The sequence below is a fragment of the Nelumbo nucifera genome, chromosome 1 (genome assembly GCF_055504915.1).
Source record: "Nelumbo nucifera cultivar China Antique chromosome 1, China Antique-T2T, whole genome shotgun sequence".
Taxonomy (NCBI): Eukaryota; Viridiplantae; Streptophyta; class Magnoliopsida; order Proteales; family Nelumbonaceae; genus Nelumbo; species Nelumbo nucifera.
The window spans coordinates 95,489,227-95,506,032 of NC_142649.1; the positions used below are offsets into that span (position 1 = coordinate 95,489,227).

At 39.3% G+C, this 16,806-nt stretch overlaps 2 protein-coding genes across 2 annotated transcripts; one reads left to right on the top strand and one right to left on the bottom strand.

The window, feature by feature from the left end:
* Window positions 1–2,020: 2,020 nt before the first annotated feature.
* Window positions 2,021–5,751, top strand: LOC104605561 (tubulin beta-1 chain). Its single transcript, XM_010270380.3, has 3 exons — window positions 2,021–2,690; window positions 4,382–4,651; window positions 4,747–5,751. The coding sequence occupies exons 1-3, from the start codon at window positions 2,294–2,296 to the stop codon at window positions 5,421–5,423; spliced, it is 1,344 nt and encodes a 447-aa protein (XP_010268682.1). The 5' UTR covers window positions 2,021–2,293; the 3' UTR covers window positions 5,424–5,751.
* Window positions 5,752–11,801: 6,050 nt separating this feature from the next.
* On the bottom strand, window positions 11,802–14,361 carry LOC104605562 (uncharacterized). Its single transcript, XM_010270381.2, has 2 exons — window positions 14,005–14,361; window positions 11,802–13,112 (listed from the first exon to the last, which is right to left on the bottom strand). The coding sequence occupies exons 1-2, from the start codon at window positions 14,174–14,176 to the stop codon at window positions 12,049–12,051; spliced, it is 1,236 nt and encodes a 411-aa protein (XP_010268683.1). The 5' UTR covers window positions 14,177–14,361; the 3' UTR covers window positions 11,802–12,048.
* Window positions 14,362–16,806: the final 2,445 nt, after the last annotated feature.

The window sequence follows — 16,806 nt, forward strand, 5'->3', positions numbered from 1 at the left end:
TTGCCAAACGGGACTTTAATAAACCAATAACTTACAAATAATAAGGTTGGGTTGTGTTCATACAATCAAACATAGTATATGCGGATCATACACTAGAAATGAGTCCGGATCTGCTATTTACAGAGTGCCCCCTCACTCCAACCTCACAGACTGTCTTGGCTGCACATTGGAAACATCTTCCATGCTTGTATTTATTATTCATGGGGAGATGTTCCCAATACAAGGTGGGATGTAGCTGTGAGGTTGGTGTGAGGCATGCTCTATAAGGAATAGATCTCAATTTGTCTTTAGAAATGGTCCTATGCTAAGTACGAGGCAATTAATATACCTTTTTGAAAGTATCATTTTATCTGCAATTCACTATTTATTAGATAATTATATCTAATTTGATTTTTTTATTTGATTTAAATGCTTAAATCAGGTTTAATTTGTAATTTAAAACTGTTTATAGTGACTCTTTTCTTTAAATTAAGAAATTAAATCACAAAGATTAATGAATCCCACAACTCTTTTGGAGTGGATACTCTTTTTATAGGTAGCGATATATCTAAAATTAGCTTGGAGTGGTAATTTTTTTCTTTTTTTTGAAAATAACCATGTGTTTAGAGTTGGTGTTTTTTCCCGAGAGTAGAGTTAATTACTCACTTTTTCTAAAAGTGGGTAGATACATGCTTGAGTAAGAAATCTTATATTTGAAAGTGAAGTTAACCACTGACCTTTCTTGAACTTAAGCCCTCTAATTTAAGGGCTTTATTTTAATATATATTAGAGAATGACCCCATATAAATAAAAGGGAAACTACACTATATATACTTTTGTTTTTCTATCTTTTTAATAGTATTGTTTCATTTGATATTCATTATTTATCTCATAATTGTATCTAACTTGAACTTCTTATTTAATTTGAATAATTAAATCAGGTTTAATTCGTAATTTAAAAATCTTTATAGTAATTCTTTTATTTAAATTAAGAAATTGAATTAAAAAGATTGATATGGCTCTATATCACTATATCCTTTAGTGTCTGTTTGGAACCACTGTTGTTGCTCCAGAAAATGGCGTCACATCAGTGCTATGTAGGAAAAAAAAAGTTTCTACAGAAAACAACAATCTGTTTGGAACTGTTTTTCCATAGAAAACGGTGCTCCAAGCCACGCCTTAGAAATCGGGAAGGCATGGCTTGGAGCAATGCCGAATTTGGCGTTTCCTGGAGCTGCAGCTCATTGTTGCCAACAGGGCAGTGATGTGGCAGTGGATAATGGGTAGAAGTGTAGAAAATGTTTCCTAGAGCATTGGTACAAAAAAAAAAGTTGTTGTTGCTCCAAGAAATGTCCTACTTGACAACAACAATTCTAAACAAAAAAAAGACATCGTTTTCTGAGAAAAGAGTGCTCCAAGCCATACATCAACAACTCCGTTTTCAACTGTATCATCGTTGCCAAACATATACTTAGTGGATATTTTTTTTTATTATCTTAGAGTGAAAACTTTTCTTTTATAAATTTAAAATTTTAAATAGCCATATGCTTAGATTTAGAACTTTTTTCTAAGGTGGAATTAACTAATCATTTTTTCAACCTATGTCTAATAAAAGGGGTTTTTATAGTTCAGTCCACCACTTCACATTGCTGAAGTGGATTGCAGTCTACTTATCCTAAAACTAATATTTGAAAGTGGAGTAATTAATCATTTTTGAAATGCTTTTTCTTATAAACATATTAGATACGATCATGTTGGAATGGTTTGATTGGGGTTTTTATTGGCAGGTGATCCGGATTCATAATGAATTCGGGAGATCTGTTTCTCAAGTGGCCACTGCAGCCGCACATTGGGAACATCTACCCGTTCCGTTCCCATGTACATTGGAGAGATGTTCCTAAATGTACAGCTGCAGACTGCGGTGGGTGTAGGGACACTGTTGGGAACGTCATGTGTTGGTAGCAAATCCCTGCCCTCATTTTGGTGGACATGACATGAAGAAATTCATGCAGAGACGTGGGTGGGGTTCACTCCTGTAGGAGTAGGACAATGGTTGGTCTCCCGAAACTGGGTAGCCCAACCCCATCAACATCCCCCGCTTTCCCAGAGTATGGCTATTGGCTTCCAAATTCCAATTCCAAAGCAAACCAATAAGGCAATAACATTTCCCACGCTCTATCGTTGCCGAATGTTCCTCCCCCACTCATTCCCTCTCTCCATCGCCTATTTATAGTTCCTTCTTCTTCAATTTGGTTTTTCTCCCGACACACACACCACCCCGTAGATCCATAGGAAACAAACCCTTACCAATAGAATGAGGGAAATCCTTCACGTTCAAGGAGGACAATGTGGAAACCAGATCGGAGCCAAGTTTTGGGAAGTCATCTGTGGCGAGCATGGCGTCGACCAGACGGGAAAATACAAAGGCGAATCTTCCGATCTTCAACTCGAGAGGATCAATGTCTATTTCAATGAAGCCTCCGAAGGACGATATGTTCCCAGGGCTGTTCTTATGGATCTCGAGCCCGGGACCATGGACAGCATCCGATCCGCACCCTACGGTGAGATCTTCCGACCTGATAATTTCGTTTTCGGACAGTCCGGTGCCGGCAACAACTGGGCTAAAGGTCACTACACCGAAGGTGCCGAGTTGATCGATTCCGTTCTTGACGTTGTTCGTAAGGAGGCAGAGAACTGTGATTGTTTGCAAGGTAAATCGCTTTGCACTTTTCACTTTGTCTTTACAAATTCTGTGTTACCGATCCGCTTCTGTTTGGTTTCCATCTTTGTCGTATAATTTATAGTCCGAATCGAAGTGATCATGTTTCTTGATGCCATCCACTTCTATTGTCGTAAGGAGGATCTCATCGGTTATTGGGAGTAGTGGAATTTGGAATCTATTACATTTGTGCTGATCAACTCAGTTGAAATCGAAATGTCCAGATCTATGAATCATGCCGAACTAATTTATAATATCCATGTTCTAGAAATTGTATGCAATTGAACTCGAAGGTGTTTCTTTCATTATCTGCTGATTTTTTTTTTCGTAAGCCAGAGAGTGTCATTCCGTGTTTTATTTATTTTTTCTTAATATTGAGAATTACATAGTCAGATACATTTCTCTGTATATAGAGGTCTTCAGAGCCAGGCTTTGGTCCAAGGATTCTTGCTTTATTAAAACGTTTATATTTGGAACAATGATATGCTAATTTATTTCCTTTCTTTTGAACTTTTGATTGTTATGCGTGAGATTTGCTTTGCTAATCCTAACTATGCGCTTCATCAAAAAAAAAAAAATCCTATCAAAGCGGTAAAATCCTAATAGTGATGTCGTGCTTCTATCTAATGTATTATTTTGATTAAATTTCACATCTCAGAACTTCTTTCCGACTCCCTGTAACTTTGTGATCTTTAGTTTGTAATGTGACTTCAATGCTTTTCTAATTCTTGATTTTTCAAAAGAGCACTTAAAAGTCTGTAGTGGAAATTTCTTTCTCAAAGAGAGAACATATTTTCCTCCGTATTCTTATTCCGATCCAGTATAACTTGCTCTTTTAATTTTACCCTGTTTTGAATGTTGAGACCATATAAGAACAAATTACAATAGAGGATGCAATGCATCCAATAATGTATACACTTTCCTTTTTGTCATGTTTTGCTCCATGTCTAATGTCTTTTCACAAGGATAGCGCAAGTCACAGCAGTAATGTTCAGGTGTTCAACCACGCTTGTTCAAGCGACACCTTATTTAACTTATAAGTAATCTAATACTAACTTCTGAGGTAAAGTTTTGAGTTATAGAAAATGGTGTCTCCCTGACTCCCTGTAGTAAAATTCGTCCTTTTTCAGAGAATTCAGGAATCTGTTTGTCTGTGATCAGAAGGTTCCCAGAGACCAACCAAGTCCAAAGCTCAAATTTTACCTGTCGAAAAATTCTCTGTGATCATTCTTTTTAAGCCTTTGAAGATGGGTTCCTATTTGTGGTGGGGCCAACTCTTTCATTTGTAAAACCTTTGAAGATGGGTTCCTTTTTGTCTGGTTCCAACAACCACCAATATTGCTTTTTCCTTTGCAAATTGACTGAAGCAAGAAAATAGGAAATTGCACCGTGTCTTTGAAATCCACAGGGCCCGACTTTGCCTGAAGAGGCGTGGTTCTGTGACTTCTGTCTTGTCCCCACGTCTGTAGATACCTGCACAGGACCCGAGTAAGATGAAAATTACAGAGTTCTACTGGGGGTTTGGTGATGGAACAGTGTGCAAAGGACTCTTCGTCGATTAGAACCTTGAGCCATGACCATTTATCTATCTTGCTTGATGCGATTCCTTGCGCTTAGGGGCCATTTCTTGGTGCATGGTAAAATCTCTGACATTTTTTTAATGTTCTCTTTTTCTTTCGGCAGGTTTTCAGGTATGCCACTCTCTCGGAGGTGGCACAGGTTCCGGGATGGGAACTCTGTTAATTTCGAAAATGAGGGAGGAGTACCCGGACAGGATGATGCTTACATTTTCAGTCTTTCCCTCTCCAAAAGTCTCCGACACAGTCGTAGAACCCTACAATGCTACGCTGTCGGTTCACCAACTGGTGGAGAATGCGGATGAATGCATGGTCCTTGATAACGAAGCACTGTATGACATCTGCTTCAGGACCTTAAAGCTTACTAATCCGAGCTGTGAGTATTCTGTTAACAGAACAACTGGCTTAACTACTGATATTAACAGTATTACGCATAAACATGGATTTTTTGACTGTGGGATTTCGTATTAGTCGGCGACCTGAACCACTTGATTTCTGCAACTATGAGTGGGGTGACTTGCTGCTTGAGGTTCCCGGGCCAGTTGAACTCAGATCTGCGGAAACTGGCGGTGAACCTTATTCCATTCACTCGCCTCCACTTCTTCATGGTGGGCTTTGCCCCACTGACCTCTCGTGGATCCCAGCAGTACATATCTCTCACCGTGCCGGAGCTGACGCAGCAGATGTGGGATGCAAAGAACATGATGTGTGCCGCAGACCCTCGCCATGGTCGCTACCTGACTGCCTCGGCCATGTTCAGGGGGAAGATGAGCACCAAGGAGGTAGACGAACAGATGATTAACGTGCAGAACAAGAATTCGTCGTATTTTGTTGAGTGGATACCCAACAATGTGAAGTCGAGCGTTTGTGACATCCCTCCTACCGGTATGAAAATGGCATCAACATTCGTAGGAAACTCGACATCGATTCAAGAGATGTTCAGGAGGGTGAGCGAGCAGTTCACAGCGATGTTCCGTCGAAAGGCCTTTTTGCACTGGTACACAGGAGAGGGGATGGACGAGATGGAGTTCACAGAGGCTGAGAGCAACATGAACGACTTGGTTTCGGAATACCAGCAATACCAGGATGCCACCATTGAAGATGACGAAGAAGGCGAATATGAGGAAGAAGAGAACTACGAGGGCTGAAGCGTGTCGACCACTTGCCAAATTCAAAGGAGAAAACAACTGCTAACGTTACACTTTCCCTGTTTGCCGCGAAGTCATAGCCATTGGGTTTTAATTCAAGCATGTGAATAAAGAATTGTCGTTTTTCTACATTTAGAAATTTCTGGTTTATGTGACTCCATATATAAGATTGAGTTTGGAGAGGAAAATTTTCTAGGTCGCACAGGTTGGTACAATGTGGTGTGAGAATGCCCTCGCACTTCTCAATTGGAAATTGGTATCACCTGTGGTGTGAAGTTGTGAACTAGCTATCTCCAGTATTTTCATCGGATTCCTGTGCTTGTACATACCATTTTGAGCTGATTACTCAATTCACGAATACTTCATCAACTAATTGTTAACCCAAAAATGGCCGGCCTTCACTCCTTGGTTAAGTTTTATCCCATATCTTCTTCCATGTCGTCAGGGTGGTTCTGCTGATCAGTGCTGCCACCTTTGAAGAGATGCTCCATGCATCGTCCACGCAACCACCACCATATTTCTGGGTTTGTGGGTCTTGAGTATTGTGTCCTCGTTTTTACCCACCCCTTCCCCCACCAAACACACAAAAAGAGTAAAATTACTTAATAATAAAAATATGAGAACCATGGGTTGTACAATTAAAAAGTTAGAGGGTATAATATTCAATCAATTTTTTGTTATAAAAATCAATCGTCCAAACCATGATAAATGGGTGACATATTGTGATATATCTATTCAGTTTGCTACCACAGTATAGTGTGGATGCAAATGATCCGCAGTTAACCAAACGCCTATTTCCATCATGGAGTGCGACTAAAAATGGTCCATTCACGATACTTTTACACTACTGAACAGTGAACACCACCTTAGTCACCAGAGCACAATTTGGGCTGGGCTAAGTAACTGTGATGTAAAATTCGAACCCAACTCAACTTCTTTCGACGGTAATTTGCACGACATGCCTGAGGAGGAGCATTCCCTATAAGTTATTTCACTGCATTTATGGTCTTTACTTTGAATTTCAGTTTGGAAGGAGAATAAATGTAAATATGTAGAATGTAAAATCTTATATTTTATATTATTTTGTATGCATTTGTACTGTATATATTTGTATTTATACTCTTTACAAACTGAGATTAGACTCTTGATAGTCTGATTGTTGCATTGTAAATCAAAATCAAATACAAATTCTATACCCAGTTCAGTTTTGCTTATGTTGTGGCTTGTAATCATTTATGGAGAGAGAGAGAGAGAGGGAGATACTAACTTAGTAAAAAGAATTAAAATTATAAGTATGCCCCTGGCGGCACACCCTAGAACCAAACTAATAAGAAAAAAAGAAAAGTAACTAACTGACAGTATCTTAAGAAGTCAGTCTAGTAACAATAACTACAAAGTAACAATTAAATAAGCCTTACAACACTCCCCCTTAAGTTGGGCTGAATATGTCTATCATGCCCAGCTTGTCACATAACTCATTGTGCCGCGAGTATGGAAGCCCCTTTGTGAGGACATCAACAATTTGTTCATTGGAGTTGACATAAGGGATGCAAAATTCCCTTTTTTCCAATTTTTCTCTTATGAAGTGTTTGTCCACCTCAATGTGCTTTGTCCTCTCATGTAGGACAGGGTTGCTGACAATGTTTATTGCAGCCTTATTGTCACAGTAAAGAGACATAGGACTATGAATAATAACTCCAAACTCCCCTAGAAGATTCTTTAGCCAAAGGACTTCAGCCACCCCATGTGCCATAACTCTATATTCAGCTTTAGCGCTTGACCTTGCTACCACACTTTGTTTCTTGCTTTTCCAGGTCACTAGATTTCCTCCTACAAATGTGCAATACCCACTTGCGGACTTTTTGTCATCCACAACACCTGCCCAATCAGCATCTGTAAAGACTTCTACCTTTAGGTGATTGTGTTTACTGAATAGTAGTCCTGTTCCGGGATATTTTTTCCAAGTACCTAAAAACTCTCTATGCTGCCTCCATGTGTGGTTTCTTAGGAGAGTGCATGAACTGGCTTACAACCCCAACGGAATAGGCAATGTCTGGACGGGTCATGGACAAATAAATTAGCTTTCCCACTAACCTTTGGAACTGTTTCATATCTTTCAGAGGTTCACCATCACAATCACCTAACTTGTGGTCAACATCCATGGGAGTATCTGCCGGCTTTGCACCTAATTTTCATGTGTCCTGTAATAGATCAAGGGTGTATTTCCTTTGAGAGATAAAGATATCATTTTCTGAGCGGGCAACTTCAATCCCAAGGAAATACTTCAGGGGACCTAGATCTTTCACTTCAAATTTAGATGTAAGGAATTGTTTCAATTTTTGTATCTCTAAACTCCAACTTCCTGTAATGATGATATCATCCACATACACTATCAATACAAGCAACCTGTTCCTGACATCTCTTCACAAAAAGTGTATGATCAGACTAACATTGTTTGAAGCCCATTTGCTGAACTGCCATATGAAACTTACTGAACCAGGCTCCGGGAGATTGTTTTAAGCCATAAAGAGACTTTCACAGCTTGCACACCTCTCATCATAGTCAACCCCACATATTTGTGTGTATTCTTTGGCTACTAATCTTGCTTTGTACCTTTCAATTGTTCCGTCTGCCTTGTGTTTAACCGTGAACACCCATTTACACCCTGTGGGGTCTTTCCCCTTTGGAAGATCCACCAATTCCCAAGTTTGATTTTTGTGAAGAATATTAATCTCCATCTGTCCATTCAGGGCATTTTAAGGCTTCTGCAACATTTCTGGGAACAATGATGCAATCAAATGCAGATTGGAAGGTTTGGTATGAGGGGGAAATGTGATCATAGGAGACAAAATGGGTAATGGGGTGTTTGGTAGTGCATGACCTAACTCCCTTTAGGTCTAAATGGGTAATAGGGTTAGGGAGGGGACTTACCTCCTGGAAGTCTAACGGTGTCGGTTGCTCAGTGTTTAGCTGCTCCACATCTCTATCACATCGCTGATCTCTATGGCGTGTACGTTGGAAGACACGAAAAGGAGCAAGGTCCGGAATAGAAGGAAGAGATACCTGAACCTGTTTCTCCTATTCCAAACTACTACTCTCCCCCTAAGGAGAAGTAGAGAAGAATGGCTCAGACTCAAAGAAGGACACATCCATAGGCACAAAAAACTTACGACTAACGGGATCAAAGCATCGATACCCTTTTTGAGAGGAGAGATACCCCAGAAAGATACAAGGAATGGACTGAGGGTCTAATTTACCTCGAGATGGAGACAAATCATGGACAAAGGCACGACAACCAAAGACTCTCATGGGAATGGAAAATAAAGGAGACTGAGGGTACAATAACTGATGAGGGGCCATGTAGTTCAACACTTTGGAGGGCATGCGATTGATGACATAAGCAGCTGCAAGTATAGCATCCACCCAAAACTTTTTGGAACATTCATGTGTAGCATCATCCCATGAGCCACCTCAAGGAGGTGTTTGTTTTTTCTCTCTACAACACCATTTTGTTGTGGTGTTCTGGCACATGATCTCCTATGAATAGATCCGTGGGAGACAAAGAACTCATTGAGCTCCCCATGGAAGTATTCTTTTGCATTGTTGGATGGGAAAATCTGTATTTCAACATGGAACTGCGTAAATACCATCATCTGGAAGTCTTTCACAATCTTTGGAACTTCGTCTCTACTACGCATAGGAATTACCCATGTATAGCGAGAGTAATCATCGATCAATGTGATAAAGTACTTATATTCGCCCTTAGAGATTACATTAGTAGACCCCCATACATCAGAATACACAACATGAAAATGAACATTTGATCTTTTATTACTTGAGTGAAAAGTTGTTCTACATTGTTTGCTCAACTGACACGTTTGATATTGGAACTCTGACACTGAACATGACTTAAAGAAAACCGGAAACAAAAAAAAAATTGACTCTTATTTGAGTGACTATGTGACTCTGAGGATGACACCGAGAGACCAACTTTGTTGTCGAGAATGTAAAGACCATCCACTAGGCTCTCTCTACCAATCGTCCTCCCAGATGTTAGGTCCTGAAAAACACATGAGTTAGCAAAAAAGGTTACACTATAGTTTAAAGAACTTGTAATACTACTAATTGAGAGCAAATTTATAGGAAGTTGAGGGACATGCAATACACAATTCAGGTTAAGGCCATGGGGAAGAGATATTGATCATTGGCCTGCAATAGAGGAAAAAGAGTCATCTGCAAGTCTCACTCTATCCCTTCTTAACAAAAGGCTATAAGTCTGAAACAAATTCAGCTTACCGGTCATGTGGTTGGAGGCCCCTAAGTCAATGATCCAAGGGGAATCCATGGGAGTGACATGGAATGCAGAAGTCGTATTACCTGAAGGAATTCATTATATCTTCCTTGGGGTCAGAATTATTAAGGTGGTCCCGGGTACTACCGGCAACCTGAGTATCTTGGGTTGCCACATGTGCTGCATTCCGTGCTGTGTTCATCTTCTTCTGACATTGACCTTTACCCTGTTCTTGATTCTTCACTGCCCACTTGGGTTTCCCATGGATGTCCCAACAAGTGTCACGTGTATGCCGTGAACGCCGATAGTGGGTACAGAACAACTTATCTTTATCATCAGTCTTCTTAGTGTCACTTTTCTTTCCCGTGTAGTTATTATTCATTGCAGCCAAAGCAATTTGTTGCTCCCCCTCAGCTGTAACCATCACACTCCGCTTGCTTTCTTCCGATTGAACAAGGGAGTATACCTCATGAACCGACGACAACTCTTTGCTTCCTAGGATCTGAACCAGCTGTGTTGCGGATCGGTGTAACCCCCGATGAAGTTGATTCATAATTTGCCATAGGACACTGCTGAAAACAGTCCAAACACCACACAACTACACAACAACCACAAGTAGAATACCAACCCTCAAGGAATTTACTTCTAGAATGTGAGGGGGAGTGTTGTAAGGCTTATTTAATTGTTACTTTGTATTCCTACCTAATATAATGTATTTTGTCTCATTTGCATTTACTGTCAGTGCAAATTTTACATCCTAAAAACTGATGTGAAATTTGCACCAGCACCTTCCTCATACCTAAATTCTGTCCCATATAGAATGAACCATATCAGTTATCACCTTGCTTTCTACCGCACTTTCAAATAGATAATTCTCCTCATGTCTTATATAAAGTGAGTAGTATAACTTCATTTTACATCCTATTTGCTTTTCACAACAAATCAAATCTAAAACAATAAATAAATCAGAATTTGCACTTAACCTATTTGCATTTTCCTGTATTTTCAACAATGCAAATGAAATTTACTTCACAAAGGAAGAGAAAAAATATAAATATATTTGATGCAAAACCATGTATATGGTCCGTGTTTATATTTCTAAACCTTATCTTTGTACCGGACAGATTTGTATTTACACTCTTCCCAAACTGAGCCTCTTGTGACAGTGTTCCAAAGCTAAGTAATGCTAAAATGCCATTGAGTTTATAGATTTTGATCCATCGACTAGATTTCTTCTAAATTTTAATAATGTAGACATTGGATTATCAAATTATTAGATGTTTTACCTTTCGGATATCCTATTTGAGACCCAAAGCTGACTCTACCTTCTCATCATGGCATTCCATTTACGCCTTCTACCAATTAACCGAAAAGCCATCGAGCACTGCACTTTTTTATTTATTCTATCTTTTATTTTCAATCCTCTCGTCCACACCCGCCTTATGAATGAATAAAATGCATTCTTCATAGGCAGATTCATGAAGTCTGACTCGCCCAAAATGGGAAAACTAGGGGGGGTGGGAGGGGGGAAATTCTCTCCCTATTAGTACCCTATAATTTGGGTCTAGTGCCACTTTGGTTCTCAAATTTTAAAATGCCATAATTCAGTATTTAAATTTTCAAAACCTATCATTAATCAGCCTGTTAACCAGTCATTAAATAACGCTTGAAAAGACACAAGTGCCCTTTAAATGTTAACTAATTTTTTTTATCAACCATCCAAATGTTGACAAAAAATGAAGTCCCAAATCCTTGTCTCTTCTATTCAAAAAAGTTGGGGACTTAGGGTTACGTCTCAGTGGGCATTCTGGTGACACCAACTTTTTTAAATAGAAGAGGAAAGGATTTGGAATATGGTTGATAAAGAAAAATAGATGACAGTCGAAGGTCATTTGTGTCTTTTCAAATGCCACTTAATGGCCGGTTAATGAACTAGTTAATGACATATACTGAATTTATACGTTTTGAAAGTTCAAATACTGAATTGCCACATTTTAAAATTTGAAGACGAGAGTGTTACTAATAGAAAATTTTCCCTAAAAAAAAAAAGAAAAAGAAAAAGAAAGAAATAACTTCAATACATGAAATGTCCCAAGGCCCCAAACTGACAATTTAATTGTAACAACTCACATGATACAGCTATATTATTACAAATAAAAAGTGACGGTGGCTTTCTAGTTTCTACATCGATGACTTTATTGCACTAGTAGATCTTAAAGTAAATATTCTTCTCCACAATAAACAATAAAAACTAGATCAATAGGTACATGAAACACACCCATGGAAAGAAGGGTCCTAATTTAATAATATCAAGAACCTTAATTTGGAAATGCCTCAAGGATGGGATGAATAAGGTGGATGGGGAGGCCAATAACCAAACTTAGGGTGGTGATACGATTTTGGAGGAAATTTAGGGAAATGAGGCAGAGGCTTTTTGTATATGGGAGGGAGCTTGGGGATAGGTGGAAATTTGGGCAACGGAGGGAGGTGAGGGATGATGGGTGGACATGGTTTCTTGTAGGTTGGAGTAGATGGTGGTTTATAAATTGGCACTGGTGGTGGAAGTGGCTTTGCGTATACAGGGACTGGTGGTGGAAGTGGCTTTACGTATACAGGGACTGGTGGTGGAAGTGGCTTTTTGTATACTGGTACTGGTGGCGGACAAGGCTTCTTGTACACTGGAACTGGTGGTGGCTCAACAGGAACTGGTGGTGGAAGTGGCTTTTTGTATACTGGTACTGGTGGTGGACAAGGCTTCTTGTACACTGGAACTGGTGGTGGCTCAACAGGAACTGGTGGTGGAAGTGGCTTTACGTATACAGGGACTGGTGGTGGCTCAACATGAACAGGTGGTGGAAGTGGCTTCTCATACACTGGGGCTGGTGGCGGAAGTGGCTTCTCATACACCGGTACCGGTGGTGGGAAAGGCTTCTTATATATTGGAGGATGAAAGTACTTTGGTGGGAGTGGAGGAAAGACTAGAGGAGGAAAATGCATCTTTGGGAGGGGTTTGTACCATGGATGATTGAACCAAGGGTGAGTGGTGGGGAAGGGTAGAAGTTTTGGTAGTGGTGGGTAGTTGAAATGAGGCCAGAGGAAGGCCGACGTACATGTGATCGGCGAGAAAGCCAACTTTCCGGCCGGCCCAAACTTATGCTTCCCGTTCTCCTTGTTGGACTGCAAGATTATCTTGGAGGACTCCAGGCCGTTGTGAGTGGGGCATGGTGCATTTGATGCACTGTGGAGCTGCGCAAAGCATTCCTCCTTCAGTTCACCATCATCTTTCACAATCTCCCTGGGAATTTTTACTGTGAATTTCCCTTGTTTGTCAAGCTCTCCAGCTCCTCTCGTCTTCAACTGTCCATTTGCATCCTTGCACTCAATGGCTACACGAAGCCCTGCAAAACCACAAAGGTTAATGCACAACACATTAAAAGTGAAGAATTTTCCCTAGGACTAGTTTCAATGTGTGATAAACTGATAATAATAAAATGGAGGAAGCAGATCAACATGGTTTGATCGTGCACAAGTTACAAATTGATGAACCAGGGGTAGACCGAGATGATCGAGAATGATTCAAGAGCTCATAATTTAATAATAGATTAATATATATGACAGTCCTGAACAGAATGAAATAACAGAACAGGATTCGTGTAGCTGATCTTTGGGGGGAAAGTTTAGACGATGTTTGAACTGTTGAGCTTCTTGAGCTGTGTTAAAAGGTTGCGTCTCCATGATATGACCTTAACCATAGGATGCGCAAGGTAATTTTTTTTTCATTCAAAAAAACCTATTAATTAATTTCCTTATCCAACTTAAAAGAAAAAAAGTACATTTCTGTTCCCTAATTAGTGAACAGATCAACAGTATGAATTGAAGTTACAATTTATTCCAACTGAAGGATTTCCACCGAGTTTAGTCCAAATTAAGCTAGCTCTTTATCCAAGTTTTCTTTTTTTTTGAAAAAGAAAAAAACAAGTTATGTTTATTTTCCAAAGCCTGTGGATTTCTTCAACTTATGTGAACCTTATTATAATCATGGGGTATGCACAACCTAAGTCCATCATAACTCCATAAAACACAAACAATGCTGAATTAAGAAAGCGGTAGGACACAACTGGGTGAGATCCGTACTGGATAGGAGATCGGATCTGTTCCTCACACCGATCTCACAGCGAACATCTCCCTTATTTGTATTTATTATTTATGTGAGGAGCAGATCCCAATTGCCTGTATATATAGTAAAAAAAAAATATGTGAATAGTGAAGCAAGAAAGAGAGTGATCGTACCTGAAAATGCATGGCTACTCTTAATGTTATTCTTTTTGCAGTCCACGCACTCTCCAACACCCAACACCTGAAAGGAGTTGTCGGCGGTGCAGTAGTAGCAGAAACGAACTAACAGTAGTACAGTCACCCAGAAGCCCAGATGGGTTCCTCTGCAAACAGAAGGAGCCCTCATTGAGGATGCAGTAGTACGACCCCCCTCCCCCGGCCCCAGATGATCTGATGAGAAGCAATAAGTAGCTAGTAATGAAGTAGGAACTTTATACTTTGGAGGTAAGAAGCTCGGAGCTTCTTTCCCTGCAGATTCAAGTGTGGAGGGGGTGCCCTAGCTAGATCATAATATATAATATAGTGAAAATCTGAAGGGGAAGGCCTCGCCGACAGAGTCCATAAAGTCTTCACATGTGGTGAGGTCCCAGACTGTGCGTCTGATTGTGAGGTGGCGACTGCAACAACACTCGCCGGTTTCTCCGATCGAAGGCTGTTTTCTTCATTGAATGGGCCTCAACTGCACTGTACGTCTGTGTCCTATTGTGCCTCTCCTCTCCAATATTTAACTAAGTCCAGCTTGGCTTGTGGTTATAACAGCTTTCATGATAAATACGTTGCTTTTGAAGTAGGGCATTCTTCATTTGTCTATACTTTGGTGCATTTGTATTCTATCAATTCAATTCCGGTCCCTTGTAATATTGCACTCCATGCTTCTTCAATTTCCCCAAATATAATTAATATCCAGATCGCCTCTTGCGTCCATACACTAAATAAAATGAAGTCGTCCAACAATTTAGATGAGTAGAGTATTAAGAGTACTACTCTTTGTCTCTGATAATAAACCATATACACACACTGATGGCCAAAGCCCACAACAATTAATGACTAGTTCAAGGCATTTTCTAAGAAATTAATCCAGCCAAAATAAAGGAAAAGGGTATTAATTATCACAGGTCTTCGATCGTAAACCAAGCGCGTCATCGTCCATATGATCAACTTCAATTAATTATTGCAAAGGAAAGACCTGATTAATGGAGCTGATCACTTGAATAATCCTATCCACTTCAAGAGGATGAGGATGAGATAGCCATGCATGATTTCATAAATTCTCGTGTTAAACCAGAGCTCTCTAGGAAAACTTGATGATCTTCATTCATAGAAGCTGCCTAAGATAGCTTCACTGGGTGGTTTGGCAGCTTAGTTGTTATATGTTTACACATGAGGTAGGACAACTGGACAAGGACTCTTGTAATATGGTTAGGTACAGATTGGGTTAATTAGTAGGATAGAGAGTACTAGAGTGAGGTTGGTAGCTAGGAAATCCAGATTTTACATGTAGTAATGGATGCATTCTCTTTTGAAAAATTCCTGCTAAACTCTGTTTCGAACTCTTATCAATGTAAACCACAATTATGTACAAACTAATTCAGAGTAGTTGTGCCGGATATTGGCCTAATCCCCTCTTGGTTTGCTGCACGATGCGTACCTACTAAACATGGATTATTAATTAATGCTTGTGCCATAGCCTCACCTGAAGGCTGAGGCCCTCCATTAGGCAATTGAAGAGTAATTTTCTTCTTTTATTGCAGATTGCGGGAAGCTTTTCCTTCAATTCAATAGTATGGGCTGTCAAGTCAAATGACAATGTCAGCCATAAATGATAATTAAGAGATTGGGTGGTTGTAGGCTATATGCAATTTATTTAATTATGATTGCTTTGGGGCATTACAATTGTTTCGCCATAGTAATTCTGATCTCCCTAGATGTTTCAGAGTTGGCTTACTTGAAGATAATGGCCAAAACAAAAAATAAAAGTATATGATCATAAGCTTTTTGATGATTCATGAATTAGTTTCCGAAGGGCATTTTGGTTTGAAATGAATCCTCAGCCACTTCCCTAACTGAAGGGTCTGTGGGCTTTAGATTAAATAATGCAATTCAACAAATAGGATTGGCATTCAGTTAAGCGCTGATCAAGAAGTTAAAGCCTGATAATCAATAGCTTATCATCATGGGTCTTCACCAAAGCAATTTATAAAAGCAAAAGGTTGTACCCTCTTTTTTATATAACCTAAATGAAATCTTATAGTCTTATAACTTTCTTTTTTCATGCTTTTAACCATTATCACTACAAATTTAATTAATTACAATGGTGTCATTGAATAAAACACAAAAACAATTATAATTTGTCCTTTCTTCTTTCTCTCTTTCATATTTGATAGTAAACATGTAATTAATTATTGACAATGATACCATTGTTAACTATTTACAATGATGCCACTAAACTTCTACTTTTTTTATATTTGTTAAAAATTATTTTTATCTTTCAGTTTATTTACAACCGGGCCCTGCGGGCCATGCTTCCCTTCCCTAGGATACTTTAGGAGGTCAGCCTGGTATAGTCCTTGGCTTGAGCTCATGCAGGCCTATGTCATGTCGTGGGCCAAGCTGGTCCACGAGCTAAGTCTTAGGCTAGGCCAGGCCATGAATTGGGCTAATCCATGTTTTTTTTTTAAATTTTGAAAAAAATAACGAAAAAGTTAACATAAATTAAAAAATAGATAAAAAGTAAAAAGATTTCTCCTTTTTTATTTTTTTATTCAATGTCACTTTTAAACAACCAATGAGATGCTCTCTTTCCCCATAAAAAATTACATAAAATCACTCACTCTCTCTCTCTCTCTCTCTCTCTCTCTCCACCCCACACTTTTCAATAACCTAAATAATATCCTCCTAAAATTTCTCCTAAACTACCTCCCTCACTTTCTCCTAAATTATCTCTAATTCCTATTTATCCTCTTCCCCACTTTTTAT

Bases quoted from the DNA above. Each gene is read 5' to 3' on its own strand.
- LOC104605561 (XM_010270380.3), top strand. From the start codon at position 2,294: ATGAGGGAAATCCTTCACGTTCAAGGAGGACAATGTGGAAACCAGATC. The intron at 2,691-4,381 runs GTAAATCGCTTT...TTCTTTCGGCAG, and splicing joins GAACTGTGATTGTTTGCAAG to GTTTTCAGGTATGCCACTCT. The intron at 4,652-4,746 runs GTGAGTATTCTG...ATTTCGTATTAG, and splicing joins AAAGCTTACTAATCCGAGCT to TCGGCGACCTGAACCACTTG.
- LOC104605562 (XM_010270381.2), bottom strand. From the start codon at position 14,176: ATGAGGGCTCCTTCTGTTTGCAGAGGAACCCATCTGGGCTTCTGGGTG. The intron at 13,113-14,004 runs GTACGATCACTC...GTGGTTTTGCAG, and splicing joins GAGTAGCCATGCATTTTCAG to GGCTTCGTGTAGCCATTGAG.